The 18,846-nt window shown below is 39.3% G+C and overlaps 1 protein-coding gene across 1 annotated transcript; it reads left to right on the plus strand.

The window, feature by feature from the left end:
- Positions 1-388: 388 nt before the first annotated feature.
- LOC125226291 (interferon-related developmental regulator 2) lies at positions 389-17,786 on the plus strand. The gene is made up of 9 exons (XM_048130228.1): positions 389-562; positions 2,993-3,112; positions 8,876-9,123; positions 9,337-9,435; positions 10,153-10,260; positions 10,662-10,844; positions 11,979-12,179; positions 12,896-13,111; positions 16,474-17,786. Exons 1-9 carry the CDS (start codon positions 532-534, stop codon positions 16,558-16,560), a joined length of 1,293 nt encoding a protein of 430 aa, XP_047986185.1. The 5' UTR covers positions 389-531; the 3' UTR covers positions 16,561-17,786.
- The last annotated feature ends 1,060 nt before the right edge of the window (positions 17,787-18,846 follow it).

The raw sequence follows: 18,846 nt of genomic DNA on the forward strand, positions 1-18,846 counted from the left end.
ATGTTACCAAGTATTAATAAAAATATCAAAAAAAGTGGAAAAAATTGTTGACTGTGCTGCTCGTAGATATTTCTTCAGGTACTTAAAAATAGATCTTATACAGATTATATGTTTTATTTATAAATAACATGGTTATAACTTACATGTAAAAAATGAACATAATCAATCGCTAGTATATTTATTGATGGTCCGTTTGAATTAAGTGTATGATTATAATTATTAATCCATTTTCAATTTATTTTACTGGCAACACTAAAATTCAAAATGGTGGCTTTAAATGACAGCTAGCCAACCAGACAGCGCATTGCTCAAAGCAGTGGAGTTGAGTGTGCATGTTACACGGTTAAACATGTTAAAAAGTTTTTCTGAAATTTTAGTTTTATGTTGCATTCGGTGCCCAAATCATTCTATAAGAACTGATATATTGAACTTTTCTCCGTCTTGATTAAGTGGGAAAGTTAGAAAATTATTTAGTGAATATAATTTAATTTCGTTTTAAGTCAGACAACAGCTTTGTGTAAAACCTACACCATGCCGAAAGGAAAGAAAAAAGGAAAATACGGTGAGTGTTATCCCTTTAATTTGGAAATGTTTGGAAGCTTGATGTTAAAACAACATGTGGAGCAGGAAATCACCACGGAATGCAATCACGCGGTGACCTTGTGCATGCAGACCCGTACCGCGTCCACGTATTTCACTTCGGTCGTTATACTTGGGGCATTACCTTTTAGACAGGTAGCATATGTTACACATCCACAAAAGCTTGGCACTAGCTAAAGCCACTAATTTCGCAAGCCAAGTACCTGCGTCGAGTGCTTGGCGCAAGAATTACTTTCACGATTTCATAACATGTGCCAATCTCAATGTTTTTATTCGCACGTTCATTGTGATCTAAACAACAATATCAATACAAAACATGTTTTGCATACAAACAACAGAAAATAATGTTGGGTTATTTAACCAGAATTTACTGACCTTGTAATCTAAAAACATCAATTATGTAATTTGGAATGATAAGTTTCATATTTGTAACGCAATAGTCTGGCAATAACTGTTTACATTCTTTAAGATAGGTAACATTTTATTACAATAGTAACCCACATACATATATTTTAAGTGCAGATAGAAAATTACGTATAAACCATGAAAAAATAGCAACATCAACATAGCTTTGAGACTATTAAATTACTGTAATAGTAACAGCTATTGTTCTAGCTTAGAAAGTGAAACAGTCTTTAATGTCAGTACTAAGTACACTTGTAATCCTATACTAAGCTAGTAAAAGTGACCAGCTGCTTTGTTACATTCACTATAAGGGTTAATATCCTGGGAAATGTACAATAAAATACATGTTTCATAATACAGTGTAAACTCTATATAACGGCACTGAAGGGACTGTGCATTTTATGGCGTTATAGAGAGTTGCCGTTAAGTGGAGGGAAGAAAAATTGGAATTAGAAAAAGAAAAAGTTTATTTCAGAATAGTATTAGTAGTAATATACGTTAGTCATGGTCAAAAACAGCCTACACATGGAAGCAATCCCAATTTGTAAACAAAAGAACCAATTTTTTTGAAAGTTCGGGATGTTTGATGCTGACCTCGAGTTTATTGCCGGCTAGGATAACAAAACGACAAAAGAACGTACACAGCTGCGCAGTTTTTACTAATTTTAGCAACTTAAAAGGTACTTTTTATTAGTTAATTGCTGCCGTTAATGCCGTTATTGAGAGTAGGCGTGATGCTATGTAGAGTGTATCATTGTATGGTAGACAAGCTAAACCAACCAAAGTCAATTGGTTTCGACGCTTTAGAGAGTGTGCCGTTAAATCGAGTGACGTTACATGGAGTTTACACTGTATATATTATTATATTTACAGATTTTTATATTTTGCTTTCTCATTATACAACATTATTCTTAAACAGACCCTGAATGGTACGGTTAAACAAAATACTTACAATTTATCTGTGAGAATTATTAAAAACATCAATATCAATAGTTGTGTAAGATGATGATGATTAATTTAACACAGTAACATTGTATTTCGTATTGCATATCAAATGATATTTGGAATGTCACATACCCCCTAAGGGGCGGACAAATTAAGATTTTCATGGTTCAACAATTATATAATGTAACTGTATTGACCACATGGACATGCAATATAATAAGGAAGTACAATGTTGCACCACAGTGCTAAAGGGGTATTGACTGGGTTTTCCCTGAAGTATTCAGTATTGCTTATGCTATTAGTAAAAAGTAAAAACACACTGCGCTTTAGTGACTTAAGTACTTTGTTATGTGTTTATCTATGGTCCATACATATGGTATAATAGTAAGGTGTGTATGCAAGGTCTATAAATACTGTTTGGCATTGATATAGATATAAGTGGAACCCTATAACAGAAAGCCTTCACTCCAGTAAGGCAGTGCAAGGTTGCTTTATTGATTATTTGCCTTCTGGTATTTCCCAGTTATTTACTTAATTTGTTGCTATTATGCAATTTCATTACATTCATTTCACAACATGATATGCAGATGATTTTTTGTCCTTATATAGCCAATAATAGCACTTCTACCAATTTGGAAAATTTCTGCATCTTGATAAGCCCTGACTCTGTCAGATGAATTTAAAACTTTCTTTAATCCCAATTCCCAGTGTAGTTCAAAATTCGACTTAATTTTGTTCTTTTCCTTTTAAAGCAACGGACTTAGGAGGATAAAGCTGGGATTAGCTTACTATACTGTATGATACATTCTAATGATGACTCGTCTAGTCTGATCTAATTAATAGTAATCCTATGGAGGTAATGGTATGGGGTAAACCCCAGTTAGGACAGTCATACTCGTATATTATCAGCTCAAGTGTATATTCTTAAGTGAAAGGTGTGTTTATGTATTTAAAAATGCATGTATTATAATTCCTTCTACCTATTTATCTACCATAACTTATAGCGCTACAGTTAGTAATTGTTTAACATTTTCTTCCGTAGAGCACAAGAGGACAGAGCAGTGCTACTCCTCCGACGAGGATGCTGGCATTGACATGACGATTGACAACATGTCCGAGACTTCGGGACAGTCAGACCTGCGGAGCATCCACGATGAAGCCGGTATGTATTCACTCTCAAACTTCAAACTCTATGAATTATAATTATATTTTTCTTTTCTATTTTGAAAATTAAGAAATGGATTACTTTTTCTTATATGGTAGTATTTTCTAAGAAACATGAAACATCAAGTTTCAATGGACATATCATTAGTAGGCAGGATGTGTTAAAACATAAATGTGGTGTGCCCTTCAATAAGGACCCTTACCTTATGCTCCAATACTAGGTACACACGACTAATTTTGTAAGAAAACCAAAGCTAATAATTAGGCATACTTTTGCCCAAATTCTATTTGTAGGCTATTTGGCCATTAAGTCATAGGAATGCTTCATCACTCCTACGAAATTGTTGACCTTGTATCCATTGTTGAAAATAACTGTCTGGATAAATTTAATTTGGTTCACAATTGAGAGTACAACCTCTCAGATTACACCACAGTAAGAATGTTTTCTAGTTATGAAATCTGATATTATCTTCCTGTTTATGCAGGAGTTCGTTTTTGTAGTACGGAAAGTTGTCTGGAAACCCCTTTCAAGCCCTATTGAACTGGTTTTAAATTTTACTATGTAATTATACAACTGATAAAGTCGTAACATTATGCAAACCAAATAAACGTCATATGAAAAATTTTACTTTGCAACACTTGTTCAGCTGGTTAAATAAAATGAAAGTGATGTCTTTACCTTGCCTTATAAAACTGTCGTTGCCTGACTTATGTGTCGTTACATACGTAAAGGATTATTATCCTGCCTTCCAGGCCAATGCCTTCTTGAGCTTACCATGTAAATCTATTTTTTTTATACTATGTCGGTGGCAAACAAGCATACGGTCCGCCTGATCGAAAGCGGTCACCGTAAATCCATCCGTATCTATGTAAGGATGTGGATGTATTTGTGTCGCTTAACTTCAAAAGTGGGTAAATCCATTCTGCTATAAGGTTGATTATATAAAAATTATAATAATATGATCTGAAAGATAATCAACCTTGTAAATCCATTCTGCTATAAGGTTGATTATATAAAAATTATAATAATATGATCTGAAAGATAATCAACCTTGTAACAGAATGGATTTGATGCCTTAAAGATGTCCACCTGTAGTGTGAAATGGTTGAAAGTTCAAATTTAAAAACAGACGGCATTACATTCCACAAATAAGTCATATTTATAATTTATTCAGAGCCGGCATAGGTCAACTTACATTGGCCACTTACGCGTATTTATTGGGTGATAAGGACCAGAGTAAAGTCAATACAATTTTAAAATAAAATGAGCCACATTGAAAGAAAAAAACGGTATGCATACAAGTTGTTTGGGTTTACCCCTCCCTCTCCATCCATCAACATTCATCTCCAACATTCTTTTGCCTATATGACACTCATCCCTCCTCATTACATGACCGTACCACGCCAACCTGCCACTCCTCATCTTTTCCGTTATAGGCGCAACTTTCAAACTTCCCCTAATATACTCATTCCTGATCCGATCCATTCTGGTCACTCCACACATCCATCTCAACATTCTCATTTCCGCTACGTGCAATCTCCTTTCATCCTCCACCTTTGTCGCCCAGCATTACAATATAACCATAATAACAATAACAACATCATCTTCATATGTTTAATACTGTTTGACAGATCGCATGTGATAAAAAAACGATAATTGAGGAAGTGACTCTGTGGCGTGACTGGCAAAAACACTAGTAGCACGGGGCACTAACTAGTATAGGTTGCTATTTCCACCACCTATTGTGGTTAGCCACAACAAAATACGCCAAATGATAATAGTAGATAAATGTATGCATAAGTGAAGAAAGTGTGACTGCAATGTCCTGAGGTCCCATTAAATAGTAGCTGGAACTGAGTTTGGCTCTGAAGCTGCTAACTAAGTTTAGTAATTTGCTAGAAATTTTGTTACTCTATTGGTAATCCAATGGCAATTAGTAGTAGTATAGTGGTTATAACGATAGATAGAGTTGGATTACAATCTAACTGGAACTTGTATTTGATTACAGTACATGCAGTCCGTTTGAATCGGCCCTTATGTCCAGTTTTTTTATAGGACATTTACGTGTTACCTGTTATTGGATGCTAAATGATGGCTCTCATTAGTCACAAACTATAAATAACCCAAACACCCACTACCCACGGTTGTTCATAATCGTAGTGTATTGTGGATAGTAGTCGCAGTTTTTAGATATTATTATACGATGACAATGTGATCCTATAATCGCTCAGGGACATAGAGATCTTGAATTCAAGCTCCTTCCAATCACTTGCGTCAGTCTCCTTCTCCACTGACCGCTTCCATGTCGTGGTACAAGGCCGTCCAAACCATCCACTGCTAGTTGATTGCCAGCAGACCCTGTTTAGACAGGTTGTCTGCTCTGCGAAGCAAGTGCTCTATCGCTATTAAAAAAAAATAGCGTACTACGTCAAAAACCGGTTGTAATCTATAACAAGGTGGCGGCTTGTATGGCCACAACCCGCCCAGTGGAATTGTCCAGCATCTGAGCAAAGATCACGGTGCCCACAAGGCGGGTTCTTGGTTGCGATAGTGTTCATATAATCGTCCCAAAATAAATGATATAGTTAATATTGGCCGTATCAAGGTTATTTGAATGATAAGCGTTTCGTAAGGTTAAGGTTGTATACGACCTTGGCGAATATTCCGAGACACCACACTGATTAATTGATTATACATGCCGACGCCAAATAAGCGCATGGTGATATAATACCTACTTATCGTGTATTTATAATCATACATAACCTAACCACAAAATTAAAATTTTGAAAAAACCCCCGACCGCTACATAGTAGACCGATTTTCATGAAACATGGCTAAGAACACTCCCGACTAACTCAGCTTTCAGACAAATAAAACTAAAATCTAAATCGGTTCATCCGTTCGGTAGCTACGATGCCACAGACAGACACACACACAGACAGACAGACACGTCAAACTTATAATATAACACCCCATTGTTTTTGCGTCGGGGGATAAAAAAATCTTGTAACGTTTTAATACGAACCTTACTGTTACTAGCGAATATCAGAATTCTAGTAACGTTGAATCGTGATAAATTTCAGCCATAAATTGTTTGATAGTTACGATACGAGTAATATTGTCCGTGAATAGTTATTTAACCCTAAACATTTGATCTAATTAAATTTCATAGAATTAAAAAAAAACACTTCTCATTATTATGCAAACTCTAACCCCCTTATTCATAAACGTACACTAAAGTTATCAAACCGATAAAGTTCGTATGTCCCTTTCTATCACACCAATTCGTCAGAAAGGGACAAACGAACTTTATCTTCTTATAACTTTAGTGTTCGTTTATGAATAAGGGGGTTAGACTTTGACTTGTGTCTCTAACGATTAATAAAAAGAAACAATAGAAACTCATTACTTATTATGATATGTAAGCCATTAGCTGTAGTGGGTAGTTACTTAATGGGTATTTAATCACAGGCTTGTGTTATTCGATAATAGTTTCCTGCAATTTACTGATGAGATTAAGGTACAAAACTATTCCGCACATTTGAAATACCTTGCGATAAGACCAATAGGTATAATAAAGTAAAGACCAATAAAGTAAATCCTAACTTAAAAAAAAATAAGTCTTATGTTCATTCCTTTATCCATACTATACCTAGATGCTATGTTTGCTTCTGTTAACTGATGTCGTGTGTAATATAAAAACAGTAAGCCATTGACCCTGCAAATGGAGTTTTTTACCTAAACCTTACAAAATTAAAGTAGGTACCTAACCTGTACATATGCAGACAGCAGACAGTGAAATTGTATCTATTTCAATATAACTTTAATTTAAACTTCACTTTTATCTCGATAAAAATATCGAGAATGACTTGCGAACTGGACTTTGGTACGGAACGATATCCTAAAGATTAAACAGAAATAACTTTTGTAGCACGACCAAGTTTCCCACGCGTAAAGCAGGTAGAAGGTTCCGCCGGCCTTTCCGATTCCAACGGTACCGCACCATTTTTTCTACATTGCGATGGCCGGCCACTGCAGATGCGCGGGTCCAGCGTCCCGTTACTCCCGTTACACCCCCTCCACGCGGGGTGACGCCACGCCGCAGGAAGGAAGGAAGCGTCGCTTTCACCCACGCCGTCGGGTGGTATAAAAGCCCGCCGGGACACATCCCAAGTCAGTTGACATCCCAGTCTGCTCCTAACTAGGACCTTACTCTAGGCCTAAGCTAGCTCCTTGCTAAGTACGGAGAAAGCCCGTTCCGATCACACATTGCGTAAACCCCTGCGTTTTGCGTAAGGTCGCAATTCCGATCACACACGGAGAGTCTTCTACTAGCAAGGCGTGAGCCCGGTTCGGAGTACGTCTCGTCACGTCACCTCTTTTCGGTACACCCGCTACCGTCGCGTCCATAGTCAAAGTGAAGTTCAGTGAAAGCAACAGTGTACAGTGCTAGATATACCACTCACGGCATTCGTGTTACTTAGTGTTACTAGACTACATTGTATAAGACTATTTGTGTAAACTTGCGTGTAACTCTTGTGTTGTCTAAATAAATCCAATTGGAATCGTTGTTGTTGTTCTGTTAAGCCAGGCCTGAACCCTCACCATCTTATAAGAGTGTCGACTTATTGGGACCCTCAACCCAATTAGTCTGCGCTCGGTAAAGGGAACAACATTACCCCTTTACCGCCTTTCACACTTTCTTAATGAATCTTTACGAATCCTCGCTAGTAACAGTTTACCTTGAGAGTATCTCCTTAAATTATAATTTTGGTTAATTAAATACGAACGAAAGGTCAGTCGTTTAACTGCACTTAATCGGTCGAAATACCGACCGCCCGCACCAAGTTTGTATCGTATGAGTCACGCCAGCTTACCGTGATAGGGCAAACCTACGTGTCTGTGTTCCCCCAGTTATTTGCACGCTCTGCCTTATTTTGACACGCTCACTGTCCTGCCAACTGAACTGCCAACAGTGCCAACCTTATTGAAATAGAGGCTTACCGGTATACGGAGAACGAGACAGTGAACGTGTAAACTGATCCGTTCGTGTTCCATTTTCGAAAACTTTACGCTGTGGCGACGAAAAACTTGTCGATTTTAAAATGACACGCCTCTCGGGTCATCCGCACAGAAATGGTTAAGACCTTAAGACAAAAAAATTCTTCTAAATCTCACCAGAATGAGTGTTTCCCTAAAATCGTCGCCACTTTACAGACATTGCCAAAGTTTAGCGAATCTATATTTAGATGATCTTGAATACTAAAAGGAAGATTCGTTCACCTCTGTTTACGAATCGAGTTATTCATCAATTGGCATCTTACAAATTATGCTTGCAGCTTTTATTTTTTGATGATTTTTTTAGTTGTCGATATGTTGTTTATGAATGTCATCAGACGTGTTTGCACATATTTCTTGCGAGATTTTGAGTAAGGATTCGCACGCGAGAACGCAACTCATAGGCGGTCAGATGCGGAAACCGTTCTTATGCCAACTCTAGTTATTTCACGTTAAAATGTATTAATAAACAAGGACAACCTTAAATTTTACCAAAGTAAAGAGTGTCTGTAACACTATTAAAATGCAATTATATTGTAGGTACTCGTAGAATAACTGGCGAGCTAATTTCTATATGAAAATTTAAAAGAGACTCCTCAACGTGATGCATTCCTACATATATCGATTGTAAGTGAACTGGACTAATTATATGTAAGAACGATTACTCAAATACAGATGTAATTGATGATTTTTTTTTCACAGACGCAGAAATCCAGGAGAAGTTCGAAGAGAAAGTTATGGAAACCATCGACGGTCTAGGTGCCCGCGCAAACGCCGCGCGTGCCGCCGCGTTCACATCACTACGGGCGGCGCTCCAACGAAGATACCTGGCGCCATTACTGGCCAACCACAGAGCTACGCTGGCCGACTATCTCACCAAGGCTATACGACGAGGCAGGGATGGGGAGAGGAAGGCAGCCGCGTCTCTTGCGCCTCTGCTGGCGCTACAGGTTAGTGCAAATTCAATCTTTACCTTATCTGGCGCCATTGCTGGCCAACCACACAGCCACGCTAGCTGATTGCCTTACCAAATACGACGAGGCAGGAATGGGGAGACGAAGGCAGCAGCTAGTGCCAACTTGAAATTTTTACCAGACCTGTTTCAAGATCGATAAACAGACAAAAACGTAACAACTTTAACGAATGAACCTAAACATTTACAGATCGGCGAAGACGGCACAGAGGAGTTCATGAAGGAAGTGCGGCCCGCGCTGGTCGCCTGCGCCGTGGACAAGTCTGCCTCCATCGAGACACGCACTGAGGTTAGTTACATGACACTACTTTCTTATTCCAAGGACTTGCAAAGGCAATTTTTCTCATGTCGTCAATCATCTGACAAAACACCGCCGATTAGACGAGGCAGAGGCAGACGAAAAAAAGAGATGGTGGAGTGACCTCGACGCATTTTGCGGCGACTGGCCGGAGCAAGTGGCAAATTGTGATAAGTGGGATTTTCGCGAAAAAAGATTTAAAACCTTTTTTTTTTTCTAATTTAATGTTTTTACTACTCAGAACTCAGAATCACGAGCCTTTCGATCCTACTTGCTGAAAAAAAAGCGTTCCAAATTTAATTTTTTTCACTTCGATAACATTTTTCAAAGACATTTTACAGCGGTTACAAAGTGGAAAGTATGTAAAATAATACAAAATTTTGGGACCATTTTTTGTATTTGTTTTCTGTTCTAGATCGAAAGGGCTCGTGATTCAGAGCAGGAAAAACCCACCTTAGAAAAAAAATTGTGATTCTTCTCGCGAAAATGCCCAAGTGGAGGAAGAAAGAGGAAGCCTTTGCCCAGCAATGGGACACAAAAATAGGCTAGAAAAAAAAATCACCGTAAAAATCGAAGTCCGAAGACCATGTCACATTTTCGGGCTTATGATGCATAACATAATGCAAAAGAAGTCCTTTCTTTGCAACCAACTCTTTAGTAGGCACTCGAAATGGTATGTGTTATTAATATTATTCTTGTAATTTGCAGTGTTGCCTGTCCCTCTCCGTGATTTGCTACTTGCTGGAGGAAGACCTCTCCGAAATTCTGGAGGTTATGCGGATGTACGAAACCATCTTCAGTGGCAGCTATCTAAAGGTACTGTCATCGTCATTAATTTATTATTATTGAGATTCAACATATAATGTACAATGTACATTTTCGATTTTATCTATCTGACTACATGTGAGTACCTATACATGGAAACGAAGGTATAGTGTCGTCGTCGGTGTCGTTGTCATTTTCGTTATGCATAATTTGTTTTTTCTCAGAAACGCGTAATTTTTTAGGATTGCCATAAAACAAACCTAACCTATCTATAGATGACCTTAAGGAAAGCCCTGAAAAGTTTAGGTACTACTACATTATGACTTTCAATCAATATGTCCAACAAAGTGATCCGAAACAGAAGACAGAAAAGAAGATGTATATAAACATACTATTACTCTATCTCATAAACATTTATCTAAGCGTTTGTATAACATTACATACATTTTCAGGGCGACGGTTCCGTCAAAGTATCCGGACTAGCCGTAGAACAGGGCTCACTACACGCAGCCGCGCTAGACGGCTGGGCACTTCTGCTGTCACTGCCGCCCGCAGAGCACACGGCGGCTTTACTGCGGACCACGCCGCCCGGCTTCTCGCGACTGGCTGACCTGCTGACAGCTGCTAGTCTCGAGGTGAGTCATTAACGAGTGTCAAGCTTTCCGTGGAGCAGGGCGCACTACACCGCGCTAGACAGCTGGCCGCTGCTGCTGTCACTGCCGCCTGCAGAACACATGGCAGCTTCTCGCGACTTGCGGACTTGCTGACCGCCGCTAGTCATGAGGTGAATTAAAGTGTAAATAAGTCGACGACATCAACGTATAGGGTACAGTCTGCTGCAGAGAAAATTATACCCCCTTACATACAAATTTGTATGAAATTGGGTCTACTTTTCTCTGCAGCTGACTGTACAATCTGCATTATTTTTTTCAGAATTTTGCACCTTACCCACCAACGTACAAGGTGCTATCTGCTACAAAAAAAATCGCAGATTGCGCCTTGTACGTTGTTGTCGTCGAAGTATCAATGTTAGCTGTGGAGAACGGAGAGAACGGTTGGGTGCTGTCGTTGCTGCCTGCGGAACACTTGTCAGCTTTTCTGTAGGCTATGCTTCCCAGCCCACTGCGGCTCGCTGATTTGCTAAATGTGCGTTGAAAGTATCGGGGCTAGATATGGAGCAGGGCTCGCTACACGCAGTCGCGCTAGATGGCGCTGCTTCATTCACTGCCACTTGCAGAGCTGCTTAAATCATGAATATGATAATAGAGGTCGTTAATTAATTGAAATAACTTCAAAATTCTAACTCCCTTATTCATAAACGTTCACTAAAGTCATCAAGCCAATAAAGTTCGTTTGTCCCTTTCTATCACACCAATACGTCGGAAAAGGACAAACGAACTTTATCGGCTTGATAACTTTAGTAAACGTTTATGAATAAGGAGGTAACTCATTAAAGATTAAGAGTGACATACGTAAAAGAGAGATCTTGGCTACACAAGGCATCAGCGAGACGTGTCGTGGCTAATTCCGCTAATCGTAACTACAACGCTCTCAATTAATTCCTCTAACGGCCCAGCCACGACATTGGTCTAAGCGCGACAGCGGTGAGCGGCGGCCATACACTGGAGCGAGACACAGCGATGGGACTTTTCATTCGCACGTATGGCTGACGCTCACCGCTGTCGCGCTTAGACCAATGTGGTGACTGGGCCGTAATGCACAAGATTGTATCTCCTAAAAACATAGACTAAAGTTAGTTTTTGTTGTAGGTCCGCATGGCGGCCGGCGGCGCGCTCGCCATCGCCTACGAGTGCATCGAGGACACAGACGCCGGCGACGACGCCTCCGACTACGTGGAGACTCTCCTGCCGCGGCTCGACTCGCTCGCGCGCGACTCGCACAAGTTCCGCGCCAAGAAGGAACGCAAGCTCCAGCGGGCCACCTTCCGGGACATACTCAAGTACTTCGAGGTGAGTACAGTACTGGACTACAGGTGGAGACATTACTGCCGCGTCTGGACTCGCACAAGTACCGCGCCAAGGAGCGAAAACTCCAGTGAGCCACCTTCCGGGACATACTCAAGTACTTCGAGGTGAGGACAGTACTGGACTACAGGTGGAGACATTACTGCTGCGTCTGTCCTCGCTCGCGCGCGACTCGCACAAGTTCCGCGCCAAGAAGGAAAGAAGGAGCGAGGTGAGGACAGTACTGGACTACAGGTGGAGACATTACACTGTACTTCGAGGTGAGGACAGTACTGGACAGCGGGCCACCTTCCGGGACATACTAAAGTACTTCAAGGTGTGTTCAGGACTGGACGAGTATATTACGTGGAAAGCTTACTGTCGTCCCTCTTTAGGTCGTTAAAGACTTCTACCTGCTGTATACTTCTACCTTTTTACATTTCAGAAGGAAAGCGTTTAGTGGATTCTTCTGTTTCCATGCACGCGCTGCACACGAGGCCGTGTGTTATACCTACATATGTTATTAGCCGGATTCTCGCAGCCGGAGTCGCTAGGTAATGTGCCCGCGTGGCAAACGGCAGACGCGCCGTGCCAAGGCACATTTTTCGCGCGAGGAAATCACTCAGCGCCGTGCCTCGCTCTGGGCGGACCCGGCTATTGAGCCGTTCGTTTAGTCTGTTGTGTCAAATATAAGTGTAATTAATATAGTATCGATATTGCAGGAGGACACGGTCCCGGCGCTGTCCGTGCGCGTGGGCTCGGAGAAGGCGGAGTTCGGTACGTGGAGCGGGCGCGCGGCGTACGGCGCGCTGGCGGGCACGCTGGGCGCCGGGCTGCAGGCGCTGGCGCCGCACGCGGCCGCGCTGCGCGGAGCGCTCGGCCTGCCCGACGCCGTCGCCACGCTCCTGCCCAAGAAGAAGCTCAACAAGCTGCATCGGGTACGCTACATTACTACACTTTACACTACTATATTATTCTTTGTTAAATTCGATAATTACAAACTCCGAAACGATGAATGTACTAACCTACAATCTTGCCTACGCTTCCACACGACCTTCATAAATAACTCACCTTTCCTTAAGGTGGCTCGCTTTCCATACAAAAAACATCTACCATTTATTTAGTCACCGCACACTACAACTAAATAAAAATATGCGCATACATCTACTATACATTATCCGTCGTCGCGGTAGTGAATGAAATACATTGTTTCATACAGAAATCATGGACAAATCCATGTGAATTTTTTATTAATTTTACGTAAATGTGCGTGCCAAATTTTGTGTACAGACACAGAGCCGTCATATTTCGCGCATTTTTAATTGACATTGTCATCAGTGACACTTGGCTCTTGACAAGTAATTATTAAAGATATTGGTTTAGTTAACTCAAGCAGACTCAGAAATAATGACGCATTTTGTCAATAAAGATACATATCGTATATTTCGGCACTGCTAATGTAAATCGAAATGGCGTCTTGGTCAAATGCACCGATTATGAAGCAGGTGATTCTGAGTTCCATCCCGCAGTTTTTTTTAATCATTTGAACTTTTTTTGGATTTTTTTATATATTTTTTAAATGGAATATTTGACTATTACTATATTGCTTTCCTATTTTTTATTTTCATACAAAAATACAATACAATCCTTTATTATGCCTTTGTTGATAAAATAAAATATTACACGTCTGGTATAATACATTACACATAGGTCAAAGTGTGGGCATAGTATTAGTAATGTATTGCATTTACTGAGCTGGTTGACCTATGTTATTGTTGTGTGAATGTTTTTCTTCAACAACTAAATGGTTATATACAAGAATATGGGTAGCTTTTGCACATTGTAATTTTTCCTCAGTCACCCGTTGGCCGTTGACCACGAACTCTGTAAAAGTGTTCGAAACATCGGGATGAATTTTAAACTCATTATACGCGATTTAATCCGTTTTCATAGTTTTTATTTCATGAGTAACTATCGCGGTAACTGAAGACAATATTAACTAATTGGTTACAAATAATAATTATCATCAAATTATCATCAATATAATCTGGTCCAGGCAGGCAATTATGGTCACGCGATAAATGATAAAACATATATCTGGCCGTCCCTATAATCGCACTTACTAATAGTGCGACAGGGACGGCCTGATATTTTATCGTCTATCGCGCGACCATGCTTCCCGTGCTGTACTAGCTTTAGCCCGCGGCTTCGCTTGCGTTAGAAAGAGACAAAAGTAGCATATGTCACTCTCCATCCCTTCAACTATCTCCACTTAAAAAACATGTCAATCCGTCGCTCCGTTTGGCCGTGAAAAACGGACAAACAAACAAACACACATTATCTTTGGTGAAACAACGAATTCTTCCACTTCAGATTATAGAGTAACCAGCTTTTCCCATTTATAATAAACTAGCTTTTGACCGCGGCTTCGCTCGCGTAAGAAAGAGACAAAAAGTAGCCTATGTCACTCTCCATCCCTTCAACTAAATCCCCTTAAATAATCACGTCAATTCGTCGCTCCGGTTTTGACGTGAAAGACGGACAAACAAACAGACACACACCCTTTCCCATTTGTAATATTAGTATGGATTTGACATTATTATTTATATTTAAATAATTATATATGTATAGCCCAATTTCGTCGGTAACAGCGTGTTATGTAATGGCGTCGTTGGGGAACAATCGTCTGTCACGCCGTGAAGGTGCGTTCGATTCCCAGGATTCTATAAACTTTTTGTATTTTTTTGGATATAAATTTCGTTTTTTTTATTGACCGAGCAAGAATGGAGAGCCGAAGGTATCAATTTTATCTTAGAGAACATATTGATTTTTTTATTGTCATTTTGATTTTCTATTTATTAAGTTGAGATATAAAACACAACTTTTAATACCCTCGCTAAATATAATATTTTATCGAAATCACTCCTTAGATAAAAAAAGTCCACTTGAGTTTTTAAAGCATTACGTTACTCAGTTAACTATTGCATTTTCATTTACTAATTTAAGATTTCAAAAGCGATTTGAATACCCTTGCTCCATCAAAAATAAACAATTAGAAAAAAAAATCATTCGGATCGTAGTTTAGAAACTAAAATTTATCTATACTTTTTGGAATTTTTTAAAATATCAGATTAGGATAATTATGTTAGAAATTCTGAGTTCGACGAACCCAAAAATTATTACCATGTAAGATAATAGGTTTTTAATCTTTTTTGTGGACTCTCAGTAACTACTGTACGAGTACATATACATTTATGTATAATAATAAAACAAAAAATAGTGTCACATAGTGTTGTGTTCCTGCCGGTGAGTAAGGCTGCCAGAGCTCAACGAGGGTGCGGGGTGCTGACGACGGGAGGACTTACGGAACTAATTTGTTCCGTCTATTGTCCTTTGAGTCGTCGGCAATCCAAACCCTCCTTTGAACTTGTACACTCCTTTTTGCTGTGCATACGCAGCAAAGGGGAGTGTACAAGTTTCTAATGGGGCGGCAACGCGCATACGACACTCTTCGAGTTGCAGGCGTTCATAGGTTACGGTGACCGCTTTCCATCAGGCGGACCGTATGCTTGTTTGCCATCGACGTAGTATTAAAAAAAAAAGAGAAAAAGTCCTGGATTCGAACCCAGTACTTCCATGCAAATCATGCGATGGCACGTATTTACCGCAAGGCTATTTAAACAAGCTGTCGCCGCGTGAAATTATCGACTAGAAGGAATACAAAAACACTGTTTGTATGTGTGAGTGGTACTTAAAAATAGTGTAAAATAGTAAATTTATTTACATTAAGGGGATTAACGTTACAATGAGAAATTGAATGTTTGTTGTAATACGTCAATTTTAATATTAAATGTTCGCGAAGCATAATTGAAAGTATATAAATGCCTGTACGACTCCACAAAAAAAATAAGACTGGTAATTTGCAGATTAACGCCATCTAACGCAGCCTGAGCTTCGGGTAACCTAGGCGAGCCACCTTAAGGCGGGAGTAAACATTTCTCCACACGATTATACTCTACTGTTTCCTCTGTGGTTTTTGAAACGACAACAATAATTCACTTAAAATAAAACAGATTATATGCACATTACGATACGAGTGCGGAAAACGGAAGTTTGAAACGTGTGGCGATAAATTAAAACACGACCGAAGGAAGTATTTTAAATCGACGCGAGTTACGAATTTTCTCTTCGCACGTATGTTCCACGACGTTTTTGCAGTCTTTTCCGCACTTGTATCGTAGTATTATATCCTATTTTTGTTCCAATTATTCAAATAATGAATATACCATCTCTATTCCAGCATCTGGCCAACAACGCCGCAGACAAGGCACGGACGGTGGCGCGCGGCAAGAACCGCGACAAGCGCTCCGCCGCCCTCGCCATCTGAACCCGACACGCGAGCCCGACCCCACACCCGGCAACCGACGGAACCCGACTCGCGGGCGCACTGGTATCTGGGTTACACGATCCGCCTGCCCTATCGCTATACTTTTATCTAAGGACCTTTAACCTTTTGAACATCTAAGGATGTAAGCACAACTTCTTAGTTACTGTGGCGTACGGTGTTTCTGCGTAAAAAGTTATGTAGAGGATATGATGTTCAACTCTACTAATCGTTATTAACACAGTGTCACCGTTCAGTAAGCATCCGTATGAAGCGAAATGCTCCTACAAACCGAAAACCCGATATCGAGTCAGTGGCACAGGCCCAATATAGGGCAATTACTTAGAATTCAAATTACATGCAATAAGGGATTAAAAATTTCAAGTAAGGTTGACACTTTCGCAACCAAGAACCCGCCTGGTGAACTTTACTCAGATGCCGGCCGCCATACAACGGGCGGTTACGTTCGATCTCTGACGTAGTGCACTATTTTTGGCCTGGTAGTGAATGTGTTAAAAAGGTGACGTTATTGTTTATAATTTAAAGTAAAAAGGTTAAAGATATCGAAGGATAAAAGGTTATTTGTGTAATTGCGTCACAAAATCTCAACGAACACGCGTAGTTGATAGGACTGTAACCGCTTATACCATGTGCTTATATCTCTCAAATGATCGATTTGTTGTTAAGTTAGGCTTAGATTATAGCGGTTGTTTTGCGTTTTGAAATGTGATTAAAATGTTAAATTACTTGTTGATTTGATATCGATTTTGGTTGTATATTGGAAAGAATCCTTTTTTGTAGTTAAATATTAGTGTCAACGCGTAACCCACATACCGCGACGGTATATTCAAACTATCCCAGTCATGATTGGGATAATATATTATAGTTGTTTTTGGCTTATTTTAGGTTCCAACGGCTAAAAAACTTTTTTTTTAATTACGCTAGAGTAGTGCTGTAGTATAGAACCAAAGAAATTCTTTGTATTGGATTTTTGTATTAAAATTAAAAAGCAAAAAAATGTTGGAACCTATGTGCATCGTCTGATATGTCTGGTGCTGGATAACCTCGTGGTTTTATTTTATTAAATTATCAAATAGATTAGTTACAAACCTTTTATTAACACATTCAGTGCGAGCTACGAGCTTGGCCTATACATATAGCGCAAAGTCCCTACGAACATAGAACCCGCCTCGCGGGTCGCTGGCAGTGAATGTGTTAAGTTGGCTCAATCCTCGCGGGTCGCTCGGCAGATGAATGTGTTAAGTTGGCTCAATCACTCGTTCTGGGCCGTGCTTTATATCAGTACATTAACAACATCGACATTTAAACACAAATAATAAATAGATGACATCTATTTATTATTTGTTTCGTTGTTTTATTGTCTATTGTATATTTGTCTTAATCATCCATTAGGTTTAGATCTTGATGAAATGAAAATGAAGAACTTGCTTTTTAACATATTGATTTGCATTAAGGTGTTGTCATGTGCCATTTTCAATCAAAAGTCTACGTAAATTGTCAATAAGGCGCTATTTCCTTAATATATTCAATATGTAATCAATCTTATCGACAACCAGTAGTACTTTTTGGTTGAAAACATCACATAAAATGTTGTATTATAATTCACATCGCTTACTCCTCGACTTGGGCCGTGCTAAGGGCCCGCGCACACTTGCACACCGCTATCGTGCCCCGACAGTGTGCGCTAGCCCTATCTCCACTGCCAAATGCAATATTAAGCGGAATACGTTACGTACTCTAATTATGTACATTATTTTATATCATAGTTTATTAAGATTTTGATTTGTTATTAACAGTAATATAAAATAGCCAATTTTAACATAATATATGAAATGCTTTCGATCGAGTGTAAAAGTCAAGTTGTGGAGTAAGTAGAGTTACTCAGCTTTTTAATTACTACGTATTTTAACGGTAGAATTCGGATAAACTGAGGAATCAAATGATTTTATAACTAATAATGAAATAGTAAAAAATCCTATAAAAAATTAAAAAGCTGAATAACACCCGTATTTTTAAAGTTCACAATGTAATTATTATTTACGACTTGTACAGTGCATTGCACGAGTGATAAATTGTCAAATAATGATAGTGCAAGTATATAAACTTTCTCTGTAAATATTATTTTGATTGTAGTTAGGATGTTGAAATAATATTTATGCAGAACAAATATTGTTTCTATTGCCCTTTGGGCATCCTCTGATCCTCCTGTACTACTCTTTTTCAAACTCAATAGGGGTAATTGCTGAAAATGAAATTTTTGTACATACG

Source organism: Leguminivora glycinivorella, chromosome 5 (assembly GCF_023078275.1).
Source record: "Leguminivora glycinivorella isolate SPB_JAAS2020 chromosome 5, LegGlyc_1.1, whole genome shotgun sequence".
Taxonomy (NCBI): domain Eukaryota; kingdom Metazoa; phylum Arthropoda; class Insecta; order Lepidoptera; family Tortricidae; genus Leguminivora; species Leguminivora glycinivorella.

Bases quoted from the DNA above. Each gene is read 5' to 3' on its own strand.
- LOC125226291 (XM_048130228.1), top strand. From the start codon at position 532: ATGCCGAAAGGAAAGAAAAAAGGAAAATACG. The intron at 3,113-8,875 runs GTATGTATTCAC...TTTTTTTCACAG, and splicing joins GAGCATCCACGATGAAGCCG to ACGCAGAAATCCAGGAGAAG. The intron at 10,261-10,661 runs GTACTGTCATCG...ATACATTTTCAG, and splicing joins TCAGTGGCAGCTATCTAAAG to GGCGACGGTTCCGTCAAAGT.